General features: G+C 39.3%; 1 protein-coding gene across 1 annotated transcript; it reads left to right on the top strand.

Moving 5' to 3' along the window:
- The first annotated feature begins 19,989 nt into the window (after positions 1 to 19,989).
- On the top strand, positions 19,990 to 21,011 carry LOC142421419 (protein FAM50A-like). The gene is given in 4 exon segments (XM_075526089.1): positions 19,990 to 20,374; positions 20,377 to 20,625; positions 20,627 to 20,789; positions 20,792 to 21,011. Coding segments are annotated over 4 exon segments (984 nt in total). The 5' UTR covers positions 19,990 to 19,999; the 3' UTR covers positions 20,989 to 21,011.
- The last annotated feature ends 1,794 nt before the right edge of the window (positions 21,012 to 22,805 follow it).

Here is a 22,805-nt window from a genome sequence, read left to right as displayed (position 1 = left end):
TCTAGCTTCTAATTTCCCTAATTCCACATTCATTTAAAGAGATTATTTTACCACATAATGTCTGTTGTAATAAAGGAGAAAGAGACCTTATTTTTCCTCCCTCTCTCTGGCTAGATTTTTATTTCATTGCACTAAATCTGGCATGGCTGTTTATAACAGCTGTTCCACTTTTCCTTTCTTCAAGTACTTCAAGCTATAAAGGTTCATTCTAGGTGCTTAATGCAGTCAATCATTTACCTAGTAAAATAAAGAAGACTAATGAATCTTCCCCATATAAAGCTTCAATTAGCTGTGCTCAACAATACAGCAGTATTGCTCAAAGATGTGTGAACATGCAACTGGAATACCTGAAGCCAGATATGTTTCAGTAGCTCACAGTAGGTCATATATAAGAAAAGGATTACAACAGTAGAAGGAAAAGCAAGAGGTTTTGCCTCAGGCTACCTCTGGGGCATTTGAAGTAATGTTGTAATTCTAGCAGGACCAGCACGGTGAAGCATATATTGCAACATAAGCTGCTCATAAAGTAGTTGTAGAGATTAAATGTCTTCTAAATGCTTAATTTTAATTGGAATGTGATTACCCTGAAGGCATAAAAGTATGTCTAATATATTTTTTCTTTTAACAGTTTAATAAATAGTTACAGAAAATACTTAATGAGAATTTCGTAACAGTATTAAAAAAAGGTTAACTTCCTTAGTTTTCTCTTGTAATAAAAAAGTTACAGAATCAAAGTTTTAAGCTAGTATAGAAAATTGCTTTTAACTCACTATCTCACAATTGATTGAAGCTGAATACTGAAGATATTGATTCTATTGAATATTTTGGTATACATGCAGAATCTTTGCAAAACAAAACAGATGCCATTGTAAATATATGTCCAAAAGAATATCCTCTTTTGAATGAAATGGCTGTATACAATTTTTAATAGGAGAACACTGCTTGTCTGAATAGTGCCTTGAATAAATGCATTTTAATTATTTAAAAATAAGTCTGGTTTTGTTTTTTTGTTCTTTCTTGTTTTTCTCCCCAAAGTGCTTCTCTGAATCTTTTCTCTGAGAGGAAAAAATAGGTAGAAAAACACTTTTGGCTCCCCAGTAATGAATGAGCCACAGTGACCTTTATGCCAGAGTAAATTGTACAGCTCTGTGCAGTCCTTTTTCTTGTTTCCTTCTGTGTCTTACATAAACTATGTAAATTACATGACAATTTAAAACAAATTAATTAAGACTCAAGAATTAGCTTTATGAATTAAAAAATAGTATTTTCTATGTCAAGCTTAATACCAATATAGTCAGCGCCTTTAGCAATTTGTCTGGCACGTATCTGTGAGACTCTTGGTATGTATTAAGGGTCTATTTTTCAGACTTTTTCTCTGTGATAATATTAAACATAAAGATTACAAATTCTGTGGAAGTAGGGAGACCTTCTGTGTTCCTTACACACAATGGAGAACCAGACCTACTAGATCTCTAGGAAGCTCTCTCCAGTTGTAATTGCCATCCAGATCAAATCCATTAATTCCTACAGGGTGACAAAAATATACTCATTTTGCTTTTTTTGAAAAGGCAGTTTCTGTGCCTCCAAACAGACTCTAACTGTTAGGCCAACTCCTGTCTTATTGCCAGAAAGAAGGAACAGAACAAAATTCACTCCTGGTTCTTGTTTTAGAACAGTAATTAACACTACAAAACTATGCCACACTTTTTTAGGGAGGAAGGAGCTCTATAAGTTAACTTTTATTAATGGTTGATGTCTTTGTGCATGTGAAATATCAGCATCACCAAGACTAAGTTTCTCTGACAGCCTTCACCCCTAATTTTATTTATGCTGCTTTGTGTCAGATCTAAGTTCGTTTCCTAAAGGCACTGCCTCATTCAGACATTCTGAAATCCAACTCAAGGGCACAAAAGCTTTCTTCCAAAATGGTGTTATTGATAAATTCCTTCCCGAATCTTTCAGCCTTGTCTTGGTTATTTGTTTGTTTGGGGTTTTTTGTGCATGTATGTTTGACTTACTTCTAGACCTCCCTAAATACACTGTCATATTTTAAGGCAAACATAGACTGTATATTTCCAGCACAGCTCCCCTGTAAGTTCACTTAACTTCCTTTCACACCTGTGCTATCACTAATTGCCAGTTTACCTCCTTGGCTATAAACATTTATAGTCTGCAATTACTCTGTGCACTAATTATCTTGAATAGCTGGTTTGGGGCAAGGGAAGAAGTCAATGGGAAAATACATATCCTTGTTTTCTAGCATTGGAAATATACAGTCTTCCTGTAACATTAAGACAGTATACTCATTCTGGTTTTCTGAGATTAATTATCAGAGCCGCCTTTTTTTTAAAAAAAAAAAAGGTCCAGTCAGATAAGTCGAGATATCCATGAAAGACATAATGTTTGCAATTTGCATAGCGTACAACAGTGAAAGCTTTCTTGAAATCTGTAAAAATATTTTATTAGAATTCAGAAACTAAAAACTCTAATCCTTGACTGAACTAAGTGGCAGAGTGGGAGAACAGATTTCAGCTATGAAGGTTAATTAGGTTATGAGTAGTTTTCAAAACTCTTGCTTCATTGGCAGTTGGAAAATATGAACACCTTTGAGCAAATGCAGTTGGCGTGAAGGGTGAGATATACTCTTACAGATCTTGAGGTCTCCTTTGTCCTTCAGTGTGTGAAAGAAGATATTTAAGCTTTTACCATGAGGAACCTTTAATGTGGACTCACTCACCTTTGCTTCATTTTGTCACTTAAACACTTCAGTCACCCTAGACAGTTGCAGCTCCTGTTCAGACTGCCTAGGTGATGTTGTCTCACCAAGATGCCTGTAGCAGAACCTGAATGTACTAGCCTGAATTCCCTGCCACATGTTCCGTGCTGTAAGGATCAAATATGCCTCTGCCTTACAGCTTTTTCAGACTGCTGGTCTGGGTTAATAAGCTGTCAAGATCACGTAAATCAGGCTTACTGTGAGGAACATTAAGGAACGTGATTCTAGAGCAACTTACTTTGACAAACCCTTTTCCATACTTCAGTTTTCTCTTCTCCATGCTTTTTCTCCTTCTTTTTTCTTCTTTGCTTTCTTCCCCAAGTAGTAACAGAATGTAAAGTTTATCTAAGTTTTGGAATTTCTGATCAAGGAAAAGTTAGGTATTTGTTAAGTAAAGGTAATGAAAACTGAAGCAGCATCTCCCTAGATTTCGTGGGAATTCCCATTATTATTTGAAAATGATAACAGTATATTTGCAAGGAGAAAAGCTTAATCCCCTTGTCATCCTCTGCTCCATTTTCCTCCTAAGACTCATACTATCCCTCATTAACTTTAATATGTCCTGATAATAATATTTTCAGGGTTCTTTGATGCATTCCACCTCCATGAAGTCATACAATCTGTCTTTCTGTGTACAATGTTGTATGACACCATGTCGTGGGGACTATCTTGAAAATTTCTTTCTGAGACATCAGTATTAGGTTCTGCCGATCTGGCCTCCAAAAGTATTTTTTGTTTCACTGCTCTGAGAATTTGTATTTTTTCATCTATTCATAGTTCACAATGTATTTGTTAACTCATCTCCTTAATAATGCAACTGACTTTTTTTGTGATGTTTTTATTCAAGTCATGTTCAGTGCTTTTTCCTGGACGACTTTGTCCACAACTCATTTGGTCCCTCATTCTTCTGTTATACTAATAAGACCTGAAATAGTTCTTCTTTGACATTTCCTTTTACTTTTCATTTATTAAGTGTGCCTTTTAGGCATTTCAGACCACATCTGTAGGAACTTTCAGAAGGGGTTGAGGGTCAAATAAGGTTATCATTTCAAAATGAAATTTCCTGATACTCATTCCTCTTATTTTCTTTCTTCCTCTACATACCCATTGGGATAGTGACCTCCTGTCCACCATGCAATTTGTGCTTCATTTTGGACCAGCCATTTTACTCCTTTGTTATAATAGTTTATGTCACGTAATTCTTTGTAAGTGAAACTTGTCCCCTTTGGGAGGACTTAATCAGCATTTTCTCCATGGATGTAATGAAATATTATAAATCTTTCTGCAGACAGAGGGCACATAGTAAATTAGCGTGATACTGACCAAAAATTAGTTCATGCATGTTTGGAAAAACATGAGCTCAGTTATTAATTATAGTCATTAAAACACAAATCTACAATTACTGGAAGCAGTAACAAACATAAATCAGATTAAAACCCTCTGCAAAATAATCACACATTTAATATTCTCTTTTTCTGTTTCTGTAGCTTTCACCTCTCACAAGAATATTTCTCTCCATCCTTAAAACTTCACTGATTTTTTTCAGGACAAAGCATCTCTGTTTTGCTAGACTTCTTTATTATAGGGCAGGTTTTCCAATTGGTTCACATCATAAACCAAATATGATTGGTAGTTCCACTTCACCAGACATCAACACTGGCACAAATGTTTACATTCTCCTTGGATAGCCAAATCAGTCACTAAAGAATTAAAAATATCTGCATCTATAGCCTACTGAAGTCCTTCACTAGCGGAGAAAACTAACAATCCCTAACTCCATAGAGTTACTACCTACTTAGGTATAGTATCATATTACAATCAGTTGCAAAATACATACAAATAAAGTGTTTCTTTTGCTTTATGTCATCTTGAATTTGCTGGAGAATGAAAAATTGAAACATGTCAAAGTGGTTAATAGGGTTGAATCATTAATTTTGCTTATTGTTACTTAACTGCAGACAAAAGACAAAGGAAATATCGTCATTGTTTAAAGAAGCCCGAGAGCTGTTAGAATAAAATAATCACAGGGGTTTTTTTGAGATTTAATGTGTTTTTCATAATTTTTAATATGACTCTTTAGTTCCATTTTTATGAAGGAGAAAATGGGATAAAAGACCTTTGAAAAAATCATCAGCTATTTTAAAAATATAAGCGTACTCCTGATATATAATTCTGTATCATATGGGTTGTGTCATCTAACTAAGTGAATAAAAAGGGTAAGTAATTCAGGCAAATAACCTACCCTTTTTTACTCAGGATAAAATTATGATGAAGGAAGTTCTATAGGTCTCAGAAAATATTGTTACTTTTTTGGCAAATAAGAAATTGACCATGAGAAAACAACAACAACATTACTGCTATCTGAACTACATAAAAGAGGAATTATGGTCCCCTACAACATTCTTGCTGTTAAATTGGAGAGATATGGGTTTCACGGATGGACTATTAGATGGATAAGGAATTGGCTGGATGGACGTGTCCAAATAGTTACACTCAATGGCTCAATGTCCAAGTGGAAACCAGTAACAAGTGGTGTCCCTCAAGGGTCCACACTGGGACCAATACTGTTTAGTATCTTCATCAGTGACATAGGCAGTGGGATTGAGTGCACCCTCAGCAAGTTTGTAGACGACACCAAGCTGAGTGGTGCAATCGATTCGCTAGAGGGAAGAGATGCCATCTAGAGGGACCTTGACAGGCTTGAGGAGTGTGCCTGTGTGAACCTCATGAAGTTCAACAAGGCCAAGTGCAAGGCCCTGTACCTGGGTTGGGGCAATCCTCAGTATCAATACAGACTGGGGGATGAATGGATTCGGAGCAGCACTGCAGAGAAGGACTTGGGGATAGCGGTGGATGAAAAATTAGACATGAGCTGACAATGTGTTCTTGCAGCCCAAAAAGCCTGGGCTGCAGAAAAAGAAGCGTTGACAGCAGGTCAAGGGACGTGATTCTCCCCTTCTGCTCCACTCTTGTGAGACCCCGCCTGGAATCCTGCGTCCAGGTCTGGGGCCCTCAGTACAAGAAAGATATGGACCTGTTGGAGCAGGTCCAGAGGAGGGCCATGAAAATCATCAGAAGGCTGGAGCACCTCCCCTATGAAAAAAGGCTGAGAGAGTTGGGGTTGTTCAGCCTGGAAAAGAGAAGGCTCTGAGGAGATCGTATCGCAGCCTTTCAGTACTTAAAGGGCACTTATAAGAAAGACAGAGAGAGACTTTTTACCAGGGCCTCTAGTGACAGGACAAAGGGCAATGGTTTTAAACTGAAAGAGGGTAGATTTAGAATGGACACAAGGAAGAAATTTTTTACAATGAGGGTGATAAGACACTGGAACAGATTGCCCAGAGAAGTTGTGAATGCCCCATCATTGGAAGTGTTCAAGGTCAGGTTGGATAGGGCTTTGAGGAACCTGACCTAGTGAAAGATTACCCTTCCTGTGTCAGGGCTGGTTGGACTACATGATCACAGAATCATCAAATCATAGAATGGTTTTTGTTGGAAAGATCATTTCCATCCCAAACCATTCTATGTTAGTATAAAATTTGATACCAAATTTCCTAAACAAGGGCAATTCCTACAGCTCATTTATACTTTTGTACTAACATAGAATAATTTGGGATGGAAACGATCTTTAAAAATTTTCTTTAATGGTCCTTTCCAACCCAAACCATTCTATGATGCGATGATTCTATGATTGAGGAATGATTAGGAAATCCCAGCGGAAATGTATAAATGAGAATTTGAATATCGAGCTGCAACACACAACTGCTGTTTTATTTAGGTCCACCTGTGATACAGAAACAAAGTTTTGAACCAAAACTGTAACAATTGCCCTTGTTTAGGAAATTTAGTATAAAATTTTGTATTAACCAGAAGAACATTTAGTATCATCTAGAACAATGCTAAGTATGATTGGTAGTTACTGATATTTCTTATGGTTTATTAAGATTTATGGAATTAAAATATTTATATATCTCTCTCCAAAGGCTAGCAAAACCAAACAAAAATAGTACTGGTTTACAAGCACCTTTGTCACATCTCTGTGTGAGCACTGAAAAGGTAAAATTAATACCAGAGATTCATCTCTCTCAGTAGTATGCTTATTGTGGTTGCCTTAGTTTATTTTCATTCTCTTTCATTTGTTGGGAATATCTGCAATGCAGATTATAGATTTCAATATTTGTCAGAAAAATTGTATATATAATATACACATTATTGTTTAAATCCTTTTAAGTCCTTTACACTTCCTAAGAAATCCCAAATTTTGTGCTTATCAAATCACCAGTGTGATGCTTATCAAAACCAAATATATCACTGAATGTGAAGTCCATCTGTCTAGCTATGCATCAGAGAAACAAACCCAGAAAACTTGCATATATCCTGTACTACATATTATTCCTGAAAGACTGGACATGCCAATTATTGCTTTGAATAAATGGCACTTCTGCTGTTTTAAGCTCATCAGATGTGGCAATGTTGATAAAATAGTCACACAATATGTTTCAAATTTAAGACAGAAAAACAAAAGTGAGAATGTTAGTTTTCTCAGTTAACAAAAATGCTCTCAGGGCTAAAGAAATAGATGATAATGGTGACAATTTATTAAGAAACTCAACCACTGATAATTCAAGGCCATGAAAGTCCATTTCAGTTTGTAAATAATATGAAAATGACACCTTTTTTACCAAAAATTGAAAAAAAATTCCATTTATTTATATACATATAAGACAGCTTCCATTTATTATTAAACAGTGGTTTGGAACTAAAAGTTCTCATTTTCTCTGTTCTGTGTTCCAAAATGGCTGCAATTGATTATGCCTAAAATTTATAACATTGCTGGGTATATTTGGTGCATCAATAGGAAGAGAAAGTGAGTAATTGATCAATTTATTAAACCAAGACCAAAAATGTGAATATGCTGTGTTGTCAGTGGATAAAACAGCACAGGATATATAAATCTATGGCAGAAGGCAGGGAGTTCTGTTGTTATTGTATCACTGATGTTATTTCTTTTGCTGCTCTTTTACTCGCATCATTCCCCCTGGGTCCCAGAGCCTTCACGGTTCATTTTCTGTTGATTCTCAATACTACTTCTAGGAATTGGAAAGATGAAGAAATATTCAGAAGTGAGCAACAAGCAGTCAGGAGCAAGTAAATTCTTTATGATGTAAGTAACTTGAAAAGATTTATGGGAATGTGCTTTATATTATATTAGAATTCTTCACTTAGCTCTGCCCTGAGTTCCATTTCATATATTTTACAAGGCTTGCAGTTTATCTGTTCATATCAGCAGACTTTTTTATTTAATTTTCTCAGACACTTTGACATTTAATAGGACTGACTAATGAGAGCTTCCCACCATGGATATCCTGTGGTTATTTATGTTCTCCGTAAACATACAGTTTTAGCTGTTAAAGTATTCTTTGAAGCACCCTCAAAGTGCATGACAGGCATCCACAGTTATGGTTTTCTTCTCTTTTTTCAGATCTAAATCTCAAGGGGACTGTTCTCATAATAATGGATAAACCCCATGCTCAGCCAGATTTTTGAGAATTGTAATGCAATGCTAACACTTCTGAAATTTTCTTTACTAACCTTAATCAATTTTTAATGTGTAAAGGTCTCACGAAATTGCCATTGACATAATAAAGCCCTTTCCACTACTGATTTTCTCAAAGCGGTGTTCCACACAGCTAGTAAATAGCCAATGAGAACAAACATCTGTAGCAACCCAAACAACATCTGTAACAGCAAATCAATAACACCTTCAATTTAGTTTTATTTAGAACAGCAGGATATTCATTTAACAGCAATAATTTAGAGCAGAAGCTTTACTGTAGCAAATGTTTGGAAACGTATATACATATGCACAGGCACACATATAAATATATGGAGAGATACATGTACATATACAGATACCTACTTTTTATATAAATATATCATACAAATCAAAAGCCTTAGTAGTCAAAGTAATTGCTAAAGTTTTAGTCAGTTAAAATGCATCTGGCAGTGCCCAAAAAGAGAGCTAACCACATCCAACTTAGCTGACATAGAGGCATTAACTTAGCCCAGTAAACACTTTTAGACAATGCCATATCACAATTTCAGGTATTAATCAGCTCACCAAAGACCATTCAAAAGTATCTGTAGTAATGACATGTCTGTGTTGCAGCCTACCAGAGTGGATTTTTTACAGCATAAATGGTATGTGAGAATGCATAACAGAATAAAATAAGTGGGATAACTTTAGAGTAATGTTAAGCAACAGCGGAGGTAAACCCAGCACAGTGTAATCCATGCTGCCTATTGAGAGATGTCTCTAAAAAAAGCTTTTCCCAGAACTTCACCTAGGATTAATTTTAGAGGAATGAATTGTCTTACTCCAGAAGAGACAGGAAATGCACTAAAATTTGTCTGATGTAGATGATCATGGGATCAGGACGAAGGAATCTTGTGGAAGATACGTTGTTTAAGAATACAGACAGATTCTGAATATCTCAGAAAAAAAGAAAAGAAAAGACCTCTGGACTGCCCTAATTATTTCCACCAATATTTTGCAAGTGACTTATTCCCCCACGAGCATCTTCAAAGTTGGAAAGGATCTATGTGATGCAAAACGGGAGGAGCATGTTAGCCAATTAGAGAAAGGAAGAAAATAAGAACAACAATAAGCAGCTGTCAAAGTTGAGACAGGCTTTTTGTTATTCTTCTGCATAAGAGCACTTTTCTTCTACTCTTCTTGCCTCTTGAATTTAAGACTTCTCATGTTATCAAGAATTTTTGAGAAGTGCTTCACTTCATGCAAAAACATCCCTTGTGTCCTGCTTCCAGGTATTTTTCAATAAGTCTATCATTTTCCCTAATTCAATTTTTAATGAATAACACCTGAACCTATAATTTAAAGGTACTTAGTGATCTTCTACACAGAAGAAATGATTCACAACTGTCCATAAGAAGTGGTAATTCTGGTAGACAAACACTTACAAAACTTGTTGACTTACTCAAAGCCCGTTTCTCCTCCCTGACAGAAATAGTAGCACTGGTCAAGTATGCTGTGATTTCCAGAGGAAATAGAGATTATATCAGGGACAAATCTTTCAAGCAGCAGCTGTTGGATGAAAGAATTAGCCATCAGCCCCCACTCCTAGTCAACAAACACTATGATATTCTTGTGTCAAATCACATGTTTTGCAGACTAATACTAAATCTGTGTAGTTAATTGACCTTTTTTTTTTTTTCTGGAGAAGACAGAACCTAAGAAATTGTTTTCAATTATTGACTGTGGATTAAGTTTTGCTATTCATATACCATTTAATGCTTTTTTCACTAAAATGTGTTTTCACAGAGGAAAGATGCTATTTATCACATGTAATGGTAACAGAATCTATACTTATGCTAGATTAAAATTAATCGAGCTGAGAGGTTAGGTTTCTGAACTCATTTAATGCTGTTTATTTGGTACCTACTTCTCCAAAATCATCTAGTACTTTGTAAAGTTTCTCTTTGAGATTTTGAATTTAATTGTGTGTGTATTCAAAAGGTAATTATATGCAGCTATCTGATTAAATGTTCATTCACATAATGATTAAAAGTGTCTTATGATGACAGTTGTAGTATGTCAGGTTCAGAACTGAATGATTATCACCTGCTGATTGTAGAAGTGAATGTCTATAATGGGAGTAATTTTATAGCAGCACTTATTATAAACTAATACTGATCATATATTACAGTGATTATTTTGTTGTGTCAGATACCTGATATTTGAACAGAAAGAATTATTTTTAGCCTTCATTTACCTATTGACAGACATAGAATTAGAAGGTAAAAAATCAGATTATTTTAAGCAGTTTAAAGTATTATGTCTCCACAGAGGTATGGTCAAAGTAAACATTCTTAGAGACAGCCCAGGAGCATTAAGGATCTTTAAAAGAGTGTTCTTTTTGTAAATTTTGAAAACAGAGAGGAAGAAAGTTGCATAAAATGGTATAGCTAATTATATTATCATATTCCTGTATTACATAGATCAAAACAGTTTCCAATATCAGCAAAAATAGATTAAGAATATTTAGCCTTTTATCATTTTGGTTAAAAATTATTTGGCCCTTACCACAGGTTTTGCCATGTCTTTAACACAGATTGAGAGCTTCTATGTCTTTGGGTTTTTTGTAAGTGGGGGGAATAACTTAGTTTTCATCAGTTCCCACACTTATCTGTGAAAATTCAGGATTCTCAAGAATTTTGAACACATTTGAATGCCATTATTTTTAGCTGAAAAGAAAGAAAGAGGTGTTGAAAAGGAGAAAAGGGTTCAGTAATGGGTTTTGAACCAATAAAATATACATTAGGACTTCTGTTAATGATATCTGAATTAGTATCTAAACCCCTTCTAATATAAGGAGATAAAAATGTATTTCCATTGCTGTTTTTCATTCCTGAAGAACAAAGAGATATTCAACAATCCCATAAATCATTGCATTGTTAGTAATCTCACATTGCAAGAACACAGAAAGCCTAATCGATAGCTGGTCAATAGAAAGTTGCCCTTTGCTGGAAGTCATAGAACAATTCCCTTGTTGAAGGTTAGAACCTCTTAGTGCTGAAGCTAGTTAATTATTACAGATAATTAGAATTTAGCCTTGACTGAAATAGTATAGAACAGAAACTTGAACTCAAGTTGCTTGTGCTGCTTATTCTGATTTATTTTACTGCTTCTCCAGAACTATAAGAATGGGATGGTTTTAAGACACTTTGCAACTGAGCATCATAAAATGCTACTTCTTGGGTCTTAATCTTAATCATTTATATCTTCTTAAATTAGAAATATTTCTATGGAAATCAATTGATTTGTACCAGATTTATGCAACTGACATAACATCTTTCAAGAAGGAACGTTTGGTTTTGTTCAGCTTGGTCTGGTTTTATGAGTGAATATAGCAGCTGCTTTGGTAGATATTGTCACATGACCTTTCCCTGGTTTTTGGTTTTGTTTTTTTTTTTATTCCTATGAGCACTCTGCATGGCCCTAAATAGCTAATTGTATTAGCCTATGGAAGCTATTTTTCCACATTTCTACAGCTGGTGATATACTCAGTTTGAGTGAAATAGGGATAATGTCAAGGAATTACTGAGGCAATAGGAGCCAAGAGGGAAATGCCAGTGAAACACCTCAAAGCACACAAGGGGTGTTCCTTTATGAAGGAGACACGGACGACAGCCCAGCTGAAGTGCCTCTACACCAATGCACGCAGCATGGGCAATAAACGGGAGGAGCTGGAAGCCATTGTACACCAGGAAAACTATGATATAATTGCCATCACGGAAACATGGTGGGATGACTCGCACAACTGGAGTGCGACGATGGATGGCTATGAAATCTTCAGGAGGGATAGGCAAGGCAGGAGAGGAGGTGGGGTAGCCCTGTATGTTAGAGAGTGTTTGGATAGTTTAGAGCTTAATGATGGTGACGATAGGGTGGAGTGTCTTTGGGTAAGAATCAGGGGGAAGGCCAAAAAGGCAGATATTGTGGTGGGAATCTGTTATAGACCACCGAACCAGGATGAGGCAACAGACGAACTATTCTATAAGCAGCTGGGAGAAGCCTCATGATCACTAGCCCTTGTTCTTGTGGGGGACTTCAACCTGCCGGATGTCTGCTGGAAATACAATACAGCAGAGAGGAAACAGTCTAGGAGGTTCCTGGAGTGTGTGGCAGATAACTTCCTGACACAGCTGGTGAGTGAGCCAACTAGGGAAGGTGCCCCGCTGGACCTCTTGTTCACAAACAGAGAAGGACTTGTGAGCCATGTGATGGTTAGAGGCTGTCTTGGGCAGAGTGATCATGAAATGATAGAATTTGATTCTTGGAGAAGTGACGAGGGGGGTCAGCAAAACTGTCACCTTAGGCTTCTGGAGGGCAGACTTTGGCCCATTTAGGAGACTGGTCGACAGAGCCCCCTGGGAGGCAGCCCTAATGGGCAAAGGAGTCCAGGAAGGCTGGACATTCTTTAAGGAGGAAGTCCTAAAGGCACAAGAGCGGGATGTCCCCAGGTGCCGAAAGACGAGCCGGCGGGGAAGAAGACCGGCCTGGCTGAATAGAGAGCTTTGGCTAGAACTCAGGAAAAAGAAGAGAGTCCTCGGTCTTTGGAGGAAGGGGCAGACAAGTCAAGAGGACTACAAAGGTGTAGCAAGGTTGTGTAGGGAGAAAATTAGAAGGGCCAAAGCTGAGCTAGAGCTCAGTCTGGCTGCTGCTGTAAAAGACAACAAAAAATACTTCCTCAAATACATTAGCAGCAAAAGGAGAGTTAAGGAGAATCTCCAGCCCCCAGTAGACGGGGGAGGGAACAGAGTGACCAAGGATGAGGAAAAGGCTGAGGTACTTAATGCCTTCTTTGCCTCAGTCTTTAATAGCAGGGCCAATTGTTCTCTGGGTACCCAGCCCCCGGAGTTGGAAGATAGGGATGGGGACCAGACTGGAGCCCCCATTATCCAGGGGGAAATGGTGAGTGACCTGCTGCACCACTTAGACACTCACAAGTCTATGGGGCCTGATGAGATCCACCCGAGAGTACTGAAGGAGCTGGCAGAAGTGCTCACCAAGCCCCTTTCCATCATTTATCAGCAGTCCTGGCTAACTGGGGAGGTCCCAGTTGACTGAAGATCAGCCAATGTGACGCCCATCTTCAAGAAGAGCCGGAAGGAGGACCCGGGGAGCTACAGGCCTGTCAGCCTGACCTCGGTACTGGGGAAGCTGACGGAGCAGATCATCCTGAGTGGCATCCCACGGCATGTAGAGGATAACCAAGGGATAAAGCCCAGCCAGAATGGGTTTAGGAAAGGCAGGTCCTGCTTGACCAACCTAATCTCCTTCTATGACAAGGTGACCTGCCTAATGGATGAGGGGAAGGCTGTGGATGTTGTCTATCTAGACTTCAGTAAAGCCTTTGACACGGTTTCCCACAGCATTCTCCTGGAGAAACTGGCTGCTCATGGCTTGGACGGGTGTACGCTTCGCTGGGTAAAGAACTGGCTGGACGGCCGGGCCCAAAGGGTGGTGGTGAATGGAGTAAAATCCAGTTGGTGGCTGGTCACAAGCGGTGTTCCCCAGGGCTCTGTGTTGGGGCCAGTTCTGTTTAACATCTTTATCAATGATCTGGACGAAGGGATCGAGTGCACCCTCAGTAAGTTTGCAGATGACACCAAGTTGTGCGGGAGTGTTGATCTGCTTGAGGGTAGGAAGGCTCTACAGAGGGACCTGGACGGGCTGGATTGATGGGCTGGGTCCAGTTGTATGGGGTTCAACAAAGCTAAGTGCAAGGTCCTGCACTTGGGCCACAACAACCCCATGCAACGCTACAGGCTTGGGGAAGAGTGGCTGGAAAGCTGCCAGGCAGAGAAGGACCTGGGGGTGTTGGTTGACATCCGCCTGAATATGAGCCAGCAGTGTGCCCAGGCGGCCAAGAAAGCCAATGGCATCGTGGCTTGTATCAAAAATAGCGTGGCCAGCAGGACTAGGGAAGTGATCGTGCCCCTGTACTCGGCACTGGTGAGGCCGCACCTCGAATACTGTGTTCAGTTTTGGGCCCCTCACAACAAGAGAGACATTGAGGTGCTGGAGCGTGTCCAGAGAAGGGCAACGAAGCTGGTGAAGGGTCTGGAGCACAAGTCTTATGAGGAGCGGCTGAGGGAACTGGGATTGTTTAGCCTGGAGAAAAGGAGGCTGAGGGGAGACCTTATTGCTCTCTACAACTACCTGAAAGGAGGTTGTAGAGAGGTGGGGGTCGGTCTCTTCTCCCAGGTAACAAGTGATAGGATGAGAGGAAATGGCCTCAAGTTGCTCCAGGGGAGGTTTAGACTGGATATTAGGAAATTTTACTTCACTGAAAGGGTTATCATCAAGCATTGGAACAGGCTGCCCAGGGAAGTGGTTGTCACCATCCCTGGATGTGTTTAAAAGACGTTTGGCTGAGGTGCTTAGGGACATGGTGTAGTGGTGGTCTTGGTAGTGTTAGGTTTATGGTTGGAGTCGATGATCTTAAAGGTCTTTTCCAACCTATACGATTCTGTGATTCTGTGATTCTGTGAATAGGAATGGAAAACTCCTAGTAATTTCATCCACTGTGAGCACTTTTTCCTAAATTAAGTGTGTAATTATCAAACCTTATCTATCCTGTCATATGGTTTAACCTTTATTGAACTAATTAGGATGAAGCTTAAAATTACTTGCTGACTAACTTGATGAAACAGCTGCAATTTTTTCCCTTTAAAGAAGAAGCTGGGGGAAACAGGGAACTCTGAGTTTAAAAGTTATTATTAATAGCAGACACAAGGCAGACAGATATTATAAAAGGATCAGCTATTGAGGTGACCTACATGGAAGAACTTGTATTTTCTGAAAAGAACTGGGACAAACATGTATGTAGCATAGGTAATATTGTACTACTGAGAAACAGAGGTAAAAAAGGTGATTTTATGTATTTATTTTGATGTCTCAGTGTTTTTATCCTGTGTGATTTACAAAACTTTTGATAAAGACAGTAATATGATGACATGTACTCACCTCTCACAGCAGCTATGGAAGTCTAATATACCTCACTTTCCTTATGAGCAAGTTTGCTCAGACTAGAACAAATTCCCCAACATGTAGCCATCTTTTCTAACACGTAATTATAAATGTATTAAGTAATTGCCAGGGAGTTAACTTCCAAAAATACTTAATGAGAGCATGTGACAGAACAGTTGCTTCCTTTTGTCTAAAAAACATGCTGGCAATTAAGTCTGAACATATTGACTCTCATATTAGGGTAGACTCTTTGAACACATGCATCCACAGCTGCTGATCAAAGTTCATTAAGGCAGCCTTTCTGGTTTATCCCACAGTGATGATGAACATTCACAGACACTAAGTCAATATTTTGAAGGCGATTAGAAGATAAAGCACTATGCTTTTACTACTCAGGCAGCACTCAGTTATGACCCATAATTATATGATTTTACTGGTTCCGAACAGTCAAACCCAATTGCATCTGAAGTCATTATTTTGTAAAAACTAACATTTTCAGAATACTGCCAACAAGCAAGAAGAGGAAAGAATCACCTTTAAAGTGTTAATATTTCTTACCAATGTATTTCACAGCCCACAGTCTCCTAATTTCTCTCCACAGTGGCAGCCAAATATCTATCTGGACACCACCTGCCTGTGTCTAAGCAAGGGATAGGTCTGCTTCTGGGTGGAGTCCAGAGCCACGCAGTCACCCAGCCCACGGGAGCTCATTGCTCTCTGTATGCTTTCATTGCTCTCTAGTGAAAATCAGGGCATAAAGATACGATAGGCAGATCATGCACATCCAGACCAGTAAACACTCCATATCCACAAAACCATTGAATATATTTAGAAAGTAACATACATTCCCCACATCCTGCTAGCAAGTTGTGTTGCAGTGTTCTTCCTCTGCATAGATCAACACTTCTGTCAAGAGACTCCTGAAGCAGGACATTATTACAGAATCAGCTAGCTGTACCTCCTTTTGTATGTGAATCATAGGAATGTACACTGATATAACTTAAAAAAAAAAACAAACAAAAACAAACCTAAAAAAAAACCCCAAAGCAGAATAAAAATTATCTTGTATTCACATGCTGCTAGGTAAATCAGTAAGCTGGTAATACATGCCTTTCAAGCAAAATTAAAGAATTTTCCTCTACACATTTTCCTGATTTCAAACAGATGAAGACCACAAAACTTTGACAACTATGCAAAAAGTTCCTACTCAAGCTTTAGCACTGTGGATGGGGTATGTAAGATTCTTGTTACTACATAGAAACAGTAATATATATATATATTTATATATATTCTAAAATCCCTAAAATCACTAGGAAATTTTCTTTTTAAGTACTAAACATTCCAGTTTGCCCTCCAGACTTCCTAACTATTCAGGGAGAATTAAATGCCTTAAAAAAAGATCTTCAGATGCTGGTCAGTTGACAAAAGACATATGTAACCCAGAAAAGAAATACAATTATAAGCAATTTTGTTATCTTACAATGAGGCACTCTAAGAAAATAGACAACTTAATTCATTTTGTTCAGTGTGGTTACAAATTAAATCTGGGGAAAAAACAAAAACAAAACCAAAAAACCTTGAACTGGAATCCTTGCTTTTTAGACAGCTTTGGATGTGAGCAGTTTATATCAGATTAAGGTTCTCAATTATCATATGTTTGTGCACGGTGACCAGAAAAAAAGTTTTCATATAAATTATTCAACAAATTTTGTAAGAAGCCAATGTGATATTCTCCGATTCAGAACTACGACAATATGGTTTTAAGACTAGACTTGTAGGATGTATCAATTTATAAGATAAAAACTGATAACCTTATTGTCATTTCAACATCAAACGGCTGGTCTGAAGAGCAGTGTTACTCTTGAAAAGTAATTTGATGCTGAAACGTTGCTAAGGTTATATAAAAATAATAGTAAATATTTTCTAGAGATTTTTTTTTTCTTTCCCTTAAATCTTGGGATGAACTGTGGCTTTTTCCCCTAAAAAAAGTCTGCAGTCTCTGGACAACTGCTTTCTTTCAGATTGAGGACTTGCGCTTCATACCAAACAGCATGTAACATTTTCAGACTTCCTTTGAGGAAAAATTGAATCTGTTTTCAAAGCCACTTATTGCAAATGAAGTATTCTGGATCATTCTTCCTTCTTTAATATATTGAAATGCTATATTATAGATTTAAAAATTGATTAAATGGTTCTTATCAGTTTGAATAGTTCTTAATCCATGCAAATGTTTAGCATTTCTCTGAATTGCAATTAACGATCCATTCCTGAAAGAAAAGATTTACGCTGTTTTCTAGTTATAGATGAACAAAAACTTTGCAAATGCATTCAATTTATGTTTTTACCTGCTGCTTATTATGACAAGATACAAGAAAATCTGAGACTGTTCCCATTAATGATTCATCTGACTTCAGAAAGTAGGAGTCATTTCCTACTGGAACTCAAAAGAAGTATTCGATTGAATGCCTTCAAGATAGCTGTGAGAGAATGGCTGTTGACTGAACAAATATTTTAGAGGGGAAAAATTCCTATAGGAACTCAAACTGCAGACTTTGCCTTAAACAGAGAGTCTATATTGTAATACCATGTGCAGTCAGAAAGGTTTTATTTTTATTTGGAACACGTAGTTTTGTATACAATCTGTGAAGAGGAGAGGTCTATAGAGGAAAAAATGTACAATAACAGTGTACAGTATATTAGATATGAGACTCTGCAAAATACTATAGACTCACATCATTCTGTCTTGGTGCTACTGTAATAATTCCTTACAGAAAGTCCAGATGAGGCAGGAGGTGATCAAGCTAGATGCAGAGTAGTCATTAGTGAAGCTATTGGGAGGTGACTGCTTGTGAGAAGCTGCAAGTTCATGACTGATAGGTTCACATGAGTGATTAAGGAGAATAGCATCGAAATACTGATTTGGGGAGCAAGACAATGGAAAACTGATGTGCCTCATACATGGATGGAAGTGAGAGGAACAATAGCTATGTGAAAAATAGGTAGAATATTTTTTGATGTGGAAACTATAGGGAGTGGGAAACTCACTAGATACACAAGGAATGAAAATAGATATGGAGGAAGGAAAAAGAGTGCTGGAAGAGTATCACAACAAAGAGAGCTAGTAAAGGGATGGATGCTGATGATAAACCTGGAAAAACATGAGGAAAAAAATGGAAAAGTAGAAGGAAGCAAGGAAAGATGGCTGGAGTGAAAGGAGTAGGAGAGAATAAATTAACTTTTCGTACGTAGAGAACACGTAGAGATATATGCATCACTGGTACAGTCAAATTAATTAGTTTATATAAATAATATAGAAATACAAGTATAGGAAACAGTTTGGAATACAATTTCAGTGCAATAGGTGTTGTTAAGCATGCCAGAAACATGTCAGAGTTTTTCTTCAAACAACAATAAACATGAAAAAAACCATATAAGTGTAGGTTGATTAACACTGTTAGTTTAAAATGTAAATTACAAGAAGACGATCAGAAAAGGAAAGCTCCCTTCTATTGGTATGCTATGTCTTTTTCTGGAAAACTGTTAACCAACTCTGACAGAAATTTCTTCAGAACTGTTTTTATAACTAAGACTAATTATTTATTTTTATGTTGAAAAACACTGTATTGTAGCAAACTGTTTTAAAATGCTAATATAATGGAGAAAACATTTTGAAAGCTCTCACAAACTTATTAACACCACCCCCACCACCCCATTTTCTCTCTAAGAATTATGCTTTCTAAAATGTTAACAAAATTGTTCAAATATTTTTGTCTTGCAAATTTGGATTTGGGTGGTTTGGAACTGGAAAATTAAGCTATTTATATGTATAATTTGTGGCAGGAATCTAGACATCACCCTGTATCAAGAAAGGTGGCAAATTATTGCAGAAATAGGGGAAAAAATACGTTGGGAAAATTGTTTATGAAAAAAATGTTGAGCAGTATCAGGAAATGATAGCATCTGAGTACTTTTAGGTTCCAAGTTTTTTCTCTAAAAGAAGAAGCAAGAAGTGAAAACCACAAGGGGCTACCTTCAATCAACACATTTTATTTTTTCTAGTATCGCTAGATCCACTTCTAAACCGATTTAGTCAAATGAAAACATTTTTCTTGTGTAGACAAGGCACACACTTTTAATTTATCTTGTTCCCCACAGTAATTAAAGTATGTGCTGAGGACTGTCCTGGTTTTGGCTGGGATAGAGTTAATTTTCTTCCTAGTAGCTGGTACAGTGCTGTGGTTTGGATTTTAGTATGAGAATAATGTTGATAACACACTGATGTCGCTAAGTAATGCGACATCATTAGTTGCCGCTAAGTAATGTTTACACTAGTCAAGGACTTTTCAGCTTCCCAAGGACTTTTCAGTTCTGCTGGGTGCACAAGAAGCTGGGAGGGGGCACAGCCAAGATGGTTGATCCAAACTGGCCAAAGGGCTATTCCATACCATATGGCGTCATGCTCAGTATAGAAACTGGGGGAGTGGGCCAGGGGGTAGCGATCGCTGCTCGGGGACTGGCTGGGCATCAGTCAGCGGGTGGTGAGTGGTTCTATCATTTGTGCCTTCTCCTCCGGTAGAAGCAGTCGCTCGAAGCCGCTGCTCCACATCTGAGCTCTAGGCCCGGCCCCGGGTCCCTCCCAGCCTCCCCCTGGCCGCGCCGCTGCCGCCATGGCACAGTACAAGGGGGTGGCGAGCAAGGTGGGCCAGGTGCTGCAGCTGATGAAGAAGTGGAAGCAGCAGCAGGAGCACATGGAGCAGCTGCGGCAGCGCATTGCCGAGGAGAACATCATGAAATCCAACATCGACAAGAAATTCTCAGCTCACTATGATGCCATTGAGGCTGAGCTCAAGTCCAGCACTGTGGGGCTGGTGACACTGAATGACATGAAGGCAAAGCAGGAGGCGCTGGTGAAGGAGCGGGAGAAGCAGCTGGTCAAGCGGGAGCAGAGCCGCGAGCTGCAGCTGAAGCTGGAGCGGCAGTGGGAGCAGGAGGCCAAGCGCAAGATCTGCAGCCTCAGCTTCAGCCTGGAGGAGGCCGAGGAGGAGGGGGGGCTGAGGAAGATGACGCCGACTGCGAGGCCCCCGAGGAGCCCCCCAAGAAGTGGAAACTGGGGAAGAACCCTGCTGTGGACACCAGCTTCCTGCCCGACCGCAACCGGGAGGAGGAGGAGAACCGGCCGCGGGAGCAGCTGTGCCAGGAGTGGGAGGCAAAGCAGGAGAAGATCAAAAACGATGAGATCGAAATCACCTTCAGCTACTGGGACGGCTCTGGGCACTGGCACATGGTGAAGATGAAGAAGGGGAAACACAATCTAACAGTTCCTGCAGAAAGCACTGGAAATCCTGCAGAAGGACTTCAGCGAGCTGCAGTCTGCGGGGGTGGAGCAGCTGATATACATCAAGGAGGATCTGATCATCCCCCACCACCACAGCTTTTACAACTTCATCATCACCAAAGCTGGGGCAAGAGCAGGCCCCTTTTCAACTTCAACGTCCACAACTATGTCCGGCTGCTGAGCGATGCCACCATGGAGAAGGACGAGTCCCACACGGGGAAGGTGGTGCTGCGCAGCTGGTACGAGAAGAACAAGCACATCTTCCCCACCAGCCGCTGGGAGCCCTACGACCCCGAGAAGTGGGACAAGTACATGATCTGATGAGGCCGATGGACCCAGGGTGGGGAGGGGCTGTGCCCCCTGCCCCTCCCCCTTCCTCAGTGGCCACTCAGCTCCTGCCCCACAAGTGTGGGGTGGGGGAAGGGCCCATCCTCCCCCTCCCCCCTTCCTCCAGCCCCCATTTTAATTATTTGGTAAATAAAACAATAGAGATATTCAAAAGCGATCAGCGATTGCTACCCCCGGCCAGCTCCCCCAGTTTACATACTGAGCATGACGCCATATGGTATGGAATAGCCCTTTGGCCAGCTGGGGTCAGCTGTCCTGGCTGTGCCCCCTCCAGCTTCTTGTGCACCTGGCAGAGCATGGGAAGCTGAACAGTCCTTGACCAGTGTAAGCGCTGCTTAGCAACAACTAAAACATCAGTGTGTTGTCAATATTATTCTCATACTAAAATCCAAAACACAGCACTATACCAGCTACTAGGAAGAAAATTAACTCTATCTCAGCCAAAACCAGGACAGGACTCAACAATTAGCTTGAAACCATTTCTTATTTTGGAGACATCTGTAAATTATCATTGTTGCTTACCAGTGGAACATCTTATTTTTGATCAGATTAGTCCACAAAAGCTTTGTGTCTCAACCAAGAAATTTATTTCTATCCTTGAACAGAGCTTAGTCAAAGCCTCCTTTGGTACAGGTGACTGCTTTTCCTGTCACTTTCTATGGCCTTCATTTCTGTCACCTTGCTCTAGGCTCTTAACTGTAACACCTGGCTGAGGAGCAGAACCATTATCATCTCCTTATAGGCAAGGATCATCCACAGGGGTTGACTCAGCCCAGCCTCTGAGATGTGCAAACGTATCGCTTTTCTACAGGAGGAGCTTAGGTCAGTTGGGCTTCTAACTCAAGTTCAAGTCTAGGGTAATGAATCTGGTCCCATTGTCCTAGAGACATATATTTTCATAGGCAACAAGGAAGAACCCACAGCACAGCAACACGAATTTTACGGTGCTCTGTACTGGATCCAGCTGGTCGGATGATCCTCTGATGGTTAATTTGCAGTTCCCTTTAGGAACAGAGAGTAGAGGACAGGCTACTGTGCTGCATGACTACTCTGGTACGTGCCCCAGAGAGGCTTTCTTTCTGTGCTGAGAGTGGCCTTGCTGGAAGCAGTTTACAGAAGCTGCTGCTTTCTATCCAGACCATGATGAACTCTGACACTCAAGAACGTATATCTTCTTAAAAGAAAGCTGAAGTGGATCACAGTTTTACAGAATTCTTATAAATCCCAAGGGACAAAGTCACACTTTAATTTCACTCCATAAGTGGAGATCACTCTCTTTAAATAAGTATCCCAAGTACATGGTGCTAACTATTTTCTATGTGCTCTCAGAGGATTTCTGTATTCCTTCTTCAGAAACTACATTTTCTGACACATTTCATAACACTGCACTTCTCTGCACTTCTTTTGGGCGAAGTTGCTTAGCAAATACAGCCAGGCTTTATGTAAACTGTATATGAAATTAACATAGTAAAAAAACCCCAAAACAAACCCACACATAAAACACCAAAACAAACCAAATCAAAACCAAAAAACACTGTCACAATCACTAGTTTCCTAAAAAGGACCTTAAACATGGATTCATGGATTTGTACTTAGGCAGTTAAATAAGTGGCATGGTGTTAGTGAGAGCTGCTGCATTCTCACGTTTTCTACTTTTTGTTTTAGTTAGGTCACTTTCTCATTTAGGAATCTAACCTTAACCTCTTCTAGGAAACTTGCCATATATGCTTTGATTCTTGCCTGACCTTTCAGGCTGTGAACAGTGGATGCAGTTTCACAGTTGCAGTATT

This window comes from Mycteria americana, chromosome 1 (assembly GCF_035582795.1).
Source record: "Mycteria americana isolate JAX WOST 10 ecotype Jacksonville Zoo and Gardens chromosome 1, USCA_MyAme_1.0, whole genome shotgun sequence".
Taxonomy (NCBI): Eukaryota; Metazoa; Chordata; class Aves; order Ciconiiformes; family Ciconiidae; genus Mycteria; species Mycteria americana.
The sequence above is the reverse complement of the archived record's forward strand: the minus strand, read 5'-3'. Positions and strand labels throughout refer to the sequence as shown.